The 6,342-nt window shown below is 36.8% G+C and overlaps 1 protein-coding gene across 1 annotated transcript; it reads right to left on the reverse strand.

Annotated features, from left to right (window-relative positions):
• Positions 1 to 650: 650 nt before the first annotated feature.
• On the reverse strand, positions 651 to 5,748 carry LOC134814905 (myb-like protein D). Its single transcript, XM_063823242.1, has 3 exons — positions 4,760 to 5,748; positions 3,778 to 3,857; positions 651 to 1,098 (listed from the first exon to the last, which is right to left on the reverse strand). Exons 1-3 carry the CDS (start codon positions 5,746 to 5,748, stop codon positions 812 to 814), a joined length of 1,356 nt encoding a protein of 451 aa, XP_063679312.1. The 3' UTR covers positions 651 to 811.
• Positions 5,749 to 6,342: the final 594 nt, after the last annotated feature.

Consider the following 6,342-nt stretch of genomic DNA (forward strand, 5'->3'; position numbering starts at 1 on the left):
TTAACGTCATTCTGATCGGTTTTGTGGTAATTACGTTGAGTTTAAAGTGTTTTATATTTAAATCGGCTGTATCTTCGGTTGAGATGGATATTTTTTGATGCGATTAAAAATTTCTTTCAAAGAATACTACTAGCTTCGTCCCTGTTACCACGGGCTTTCTAGTATTCCTATAAAATTGATCTTTGCACCTTGAAGTTTCACAAGTTGTTCACTAAGAATTTGAGAGTTTGAGAACCAGTTCAATTCAATTTTAATTTTATTACTAGGTGGAGGTGTTGTTATTGAGACTTTGGGCGGCCAAAAACTCCTGTTCTGAAAGTTGTCCTCTGTACTTGTTTCACTGACCCACGCTTTTTAGCATTTATACATTTCGGCCCATTTTATATGTTTGTTTGAATCGCTGAACATTTTTATACTTGCTATTTTGTAAAAGTTTCAAATAAAAATCACAGGTAAACCTCAAAATTTAGCGCGCAATATCTCAGGAGCGCAAGGTCAGATTTTGATCTGCAGTTTTTTTCTTCTTGTTTGTCTCCAGCAGCTATTATATTAAAATATATGAAAACTAGAAAAGTGCCATTAACCCCCCCCCCCCCTCTGGCCTTAAAGAACTCCAGTTGTATCACCACTTTTTGATCAATTGAACTTCCATAGTTTTAGTGATTCTAAGGAGTAAGGACCCATTGAAGAGCATTTAATCATTTCAATCATAGTATGAAATTTCGAATTTAAAATGAATAAGACCAATTTTCTTAATTTTAATTTCAATGTACACTGTAGTATAGTATAGTTCCTTCTACATTGTGAGTTATTAACATGTATATCCGACTGCTATCCATCTCACATTCCAAAGCCATTTCTTTGCCTCTTGTGCATCTATGTCCCATCCCTGATCACTATGGAGATAGACCACAAAGCTCTTATTGTGCAAATAAAATGCTGTTCCAACTCCAAGTTCATAGCCATGGCTTTTCTTTCCTCCTATTGATGTTGTTATTGTAGGAACTTTGAAGAATCCACATAAGCTGATGTCGACTATCAATTTAATTTTGTGCGAACTGACTCGGACCCAAACTGTCTCGGCCTCGGTTCTCGGCCCTGAAAATGTTGTATAAGGACAAGTGACGAATGTATAGAAACCATTGATTACACATGTACATTGTATAAATTAGAGGTCTCGATTGCCTAGGTATCAAAAAAAATACGATCGCCTAGGTATCAAACCTTGGCAATCGGTAATAATCCTCTGGTACAGATTCAGCTGACCCTACTGCTACTCTAGTAGCAGGGCATAGTTGAATGTGCACTTCGATGTACACGATTTCTGACGAAATCGTTTGGCCATTCAGACCCAAAATTATTTAGGTACGAAATTTGTATCGCTAGACCAAACCCTAATGGGCACATTTTCTAAAATACCCTCAGTCTCGTATATGGGATTTTTTCCCGATCCATGACTCAAAAAGGCACAAAAGAGTCAAGGATAAGGGTTATATTAGCGAATGAGGTTTTTTTTGTATATTACTATTAGGACGCAATGAAACTACCGGACCACAATGTATGGCCATGGGGACTTGCCACCCCATGGCAACATTAAAATATATCGACTCTGTTTATACATCGATTCCTCAAATTATTTGTTATATAGTTATAGTGTTGAAAGTATTAAAATATGGTAGCTTTGAGACCGTCGTGCGTGCCTGCGCCTGCCTGCCTGCGTACATGCCTGCGCGCACACAACTTAGCGGAGTTTCTCACTCCGCAAAATATTCTGAAATTTGAATTAAATTATTATAGGTGCCGATCGACTAAATCGTTAATTTCACCGTGTACGTATCCAACTAGGCACTAACTGATAGCATATTATTTTGAATTAGTATTAATATAACACACATAACCCCGGCATGCGCAGGGATTATATTTCAATTTTTCCCGCGACGCGCGGGAGAAGTTTATAATAATTTCGAGTGCGAAGCACGAGGGATTATTATGAAAATAACCCCGACGTGCTTTAGCACGAGGGGTTATTTTAATATAACTTAAGCGTGCCGGTGTTATGTGTTATAAACCCCTCCGGGTTAGTGCTAGGACCAACAAATTTGACATTTTACTCTTAAATATAGCTATATGAGATCATTATGGAAAATATGAAATGGAATTGGGGACTACCAAATAAATACAACTAAGGTACTATGACTTTTGAAATTGGCGTTATATCTAAACATTATTCCTCAGTCAGAACGTTGAATGAATATGAATATCGATAAGGGGCGTCGAGTTAAGCCTGGCAAGCGATAAAAGCTAATAATGATATCGTGTCATGAAGTTTATCAAAGTAGACGACTATAATACATGGCTTATATCAAACACGACAAAATTAACCGAACCGGACAAAATCAAATGTAACCGTCGAGACAAGTTTTGGAACTGGTCCAATTAATGTAAGAGTTTAAATAATGTAAGCAGTGTGCTGGAGTTTTGCCAGCGCCTGCAATTAGACCGATACGTAGATCGAGTGTATTTATAGTTCTTACGTTAAGCCATAGGTCACGTGACATTTTTTACCAATGCGCGTCGTAGTAGTTAGTCACGTGATACACGTCATCAAAACACGTGACAGTACGCGGTTGAAATTCTCATGGAATGTCAAAACAAAACAAATCTTGTTGAGCCAAATTAGCGGGGCGGGATTATAAAAGCTGTGCCGGGGTTATTTATTCAGCGGGAAAAAACTAACAGCGGGAGCCGGGATTATCAGAATCTATTTAGCGGGAGCCGGGATTATCAGAATCTTATTCTATCCCGGAGGGGTTTATAATAGTAAATTACCATTTTGCACAGATCCGTGTCATATCAGGTTGCATAAACAATAAACATATGGTTAGTATTACATAGAAATGTATACGATTTTCAAATTTAATATGGAATTAACTGGGCGGTGCTCGGCTGGTATCACTCCGCCATATCTGCATGCGTATAAAGTATTTTAAACAGTGGGGTCCCCAGGTTGTATGTAATATATTATGATAAAATACGCCATCACGGATTGGGAAATTGAGCGGCCAACCACGAAAGAAAAGCGGCCGCATTTCTTGTTGTATTTTGGCGCCTGAAGGTCGTGGAGACTTCAGTTTTAGTTTAAAACAACCGCAAAAGCCATATTTATATACATGAAGTTATGAAGCAACATAAGGTCTCCAGTGCTTTGTTTTATAGATAAACAAAAAAATATTTTGTGGCTCGCAGTGAACCAAAAATGGCACTGGATTTTGGTAACTTGAACTAGAAAGGTCGTAGAGACTATTTCTTCGTCAAAATTCTCTCGAAATCGATTTTATAGTTGTTTCTGATAGAGGGGAGTGATATCTATCAGCTGTAGTAAATGGGGTATAAAAGTAGAGTGGGTAAATAGTAAAGGGGGTAAATAGTAAAGGGGCCGGTAAATAGTAAAGGGGGTAAATAGTAAAGGGGGTAAATAGTATTGTGAATATAAGAGGCACGGTCATGCTTGCCAGCATTGTGATTATTATAGATGTTATAGTAGCCAGTATCCCAACTATTATATTATTAAGAAAATAATCTTCTCATTTTAACAGTCGATGTTGAAAATTATTATTGATACATTTTAGATAACCATGCCAAGAATCGACTGATAGTGATCGTATAATTAGCTGTGGACAGTGGAATGCGTGGCTCTTGTAGCTATAATGCCAATGTTAGCCACATCAGCTCGGAATAAAGATAGCTAAGTTAGTAATATAAATATAAAACAAATACTTGAAGTTCCAGCACAGACTCTAGCACATTTGGGATTTCCTTCAGGCTTCGTTTCCTCGCTGCTCAGTATGATAACCGGACTGGGAAAATCAAGAGTTACCGTCATTTGTAATCATAAAGTTACAGCGGGTAATAGCGGGGAGGTGGTGCATCATGCATGCTTGTTCTAACCTGGTTAATTGGCAGATGATTGGTTAATCGATAACACGTTCAATGTTCCTTACTGCTTACAAACTCGCGCAATTCCAATTCCACCTCTCCGCTAAATTACCATTTATCAACAGTATGAGACAATCAGCCGCAGATGTCGAATTCAATCTTTATTTTCCGCCGATAAATAAGATATTCACTGCTCAAAAAAAGTAGTCGCAGTTACATGTGTCATATTGAGAATAAATTCTATACTTTTGACTTTTCTCGTTCTCGAGTTGAGTATATAATTATAGGACGGTCCAAAAGTCACTGAAATAATGAGTGAATAAGTTGAAATAGAGGCTTATTTATATTGAAATTGTATAGCTCGAGTCGGTCTCTAATGGTTCATTCGGATTCCGGATTATACTTGGTGATATGAAATATAAGTGTTACGCATATTTTTGGAGTTCTTGCTGTCCAGACTATATAATATAATTATATGATGACAGGGATATCCAACATTGAACATAATGTTTCGGTTAAGCAAGGATTTGGTTATATGACAAAGCGACTCTCGAATTCTTTTACTTAGATTCGTACAATCGGGATTTTTCACCGGTGCAATTTCAAATTCAGGTCTCTCCTTTAGTATTATGCAGCTTAATTATACAGCTGTTTCCCAATGTAGAATTTCGGTGTCGTGAAGAATGATACTTACTGATACTGATAGCGCAGTGATAATTTAACATAAAATAACAGTGTTGTACAATGTACAGGGGTAGTTTGCATTTTTGTTGTCCTAGTAAGTATCTGGAAGACTAATGATAAACATGAACAGTATTTTTACCTTGGTTTGTTATTCATGTCGCGTCTGATAGCCGAGTTACTGTCCCTTATTGTTGCCTCAGTTCTCATAACCTTTGTTTCCAGCGCAATTAATTCGTTTCTTGTTACTCTGTTGGCTTCTTCTTTCTTCATCGAAGCTACGTCATCCTGCATAGACGTCATACCATTCTTAAGTAAGGTTGCATCACTGATCACCTGTTTAATATTTTCATTATTGGCTTCAATATTTCCCTTGTTGACTCCTATACTTTCCTTATTGACTTCAACATTTTCATTGTTGATTTCAATATTTCCCTTGTTGACTCCTATACTTTCCTTGTTGATTTCAATATTTCCCTTGTTGACTCCTATACTTTCCTTATTGACTTCAACATTTTCATTGTTGATTTCAATATTTCCCTTGTTGACTCCTATACTTTCCTTGTTGATTTCAATATTTCCCTTGTTGACTCCTATACTTTCCTTATTGACTTCAACATTTTCATTGTTGATTTCAATATTTCCCTTGATGATTTCAATACTTTCCTTATTGATTTCAATATTTCCCTTGTTGACTCCTATACTTTCCTTATTGACTTCAACATTTTCATTGTTGATTTCAATATTTCCCTTGATGACTTCAATACTTTCCTTATTGACTTCAACATTTTCATTGTTGATTTCAATATTTCCCTTGTTGACTTCAATACTTTCCTTATTGACTTCAACATTTTCATTGTTGATTTCAATATTTCCCTTGTTGACTCCTATACTTTCCTTGTTGATTTCAATATTTCCCTTGTTGACTCCTATACTTTCCTTGTTGACTTCAATGTTTTCTTGGATTTCATCAATCTTCCTTTCCACATCATCCCTGACCATTGCCAACTGTTCAGTTAACAAATTTTTCATCTCTTCACTTTCTTCTCTTGCCTTCTTCGCCGATTCAATTTCATTGGCCAATGACAACTCCATTTCGGCGAGTCTCTCCATAGTTTCATCTTGTTCCATCACTTCATTGCTGTTTGTCTGTATAGTCGGTAATTTTACTTTCTGCTTCTTATTTTTTTTATTTCTTTTCTTTTTCTCTTCATTCTTGACCGCTGACTCGATTTCATTGGACAGCGATAACTTTGTCTGTTTACTTTCTTCTATTACCCTCTTCGCCATATCAATTTCATGGGCCATTGACAATTTCATTTGCTCCATTTCAAGTTTAAGACTTTTAAGCTCGCCCATAGTAACTTCGGCGGAGTCCGGTCCCTGAAGGATTAAAATTCATTATGCATTACATCCGTCAGAAATCATTAACTGATTGGCTGGGTCGAGATTCCAATATCATACTTGTACACGCTACTAGTACTACGTGAAGGCATTGACTTGTTCATATCGCAAATTAAATATACTTTTACAGTCCAACCTTTATATACCGGGCTTCTTGTGGGAAGCGAAAAGTGCAAAGTGTACAGTATAGAAAAACAGGTAAAGTTAGGTTCACAATCACATGATCAATAGATGTGGATACTGGCGGGGAGGTGATCATTATTTGTTTACATTAATAGTGAGCACATGTTAAGCAGGCTGAGGAGGTGATCATTGTTTGTT

The sequence above is a fragment of the Bolinopsis microptera genome, chromosome 5 (genome assembly GCF_026151205.1).
Source record: "Bolinopsis microptera isolate Bmic1 chromosome 5, MBARI_Bmic_1.0, whole genome shotgun sequence".
Classification (NCBI taxonomy): domain Eukaryota; kingdom Metazoa; phylum Ctenophora; class Tentaculata; order Lobata; family Bolinopsidae; genus Bolinopsis; species Bolinopsis microptera.

What these genes read in the sequence shown, in the direction of transcription:
- LOC134814905 (XM_063823242.1), bottom strand. Translation starts at nt 5,748, where the DNA reads ATGGAACAAGATGAAACTATGGAGAGACTCGCCGAAATGGAGTTGTCA. An exon ending in GACATGAATAACAAACCAAG is followed by an intron (nt 3,858 to 4,759) that starts GTAAAAATACTG and finishes TGATTTTCCCAG; the next exon opens with TCCGGTTATCATACTGAGCA. An exon ending in AGTCTGTGCTGGAACTTCAA is followed by an intron (nt 1,099 to 3,777) that starts GTATTTGTTTTA and finishes CAACATTTTCAG; the next exon opens with GGCCGAGAACCGAGGCCGAG.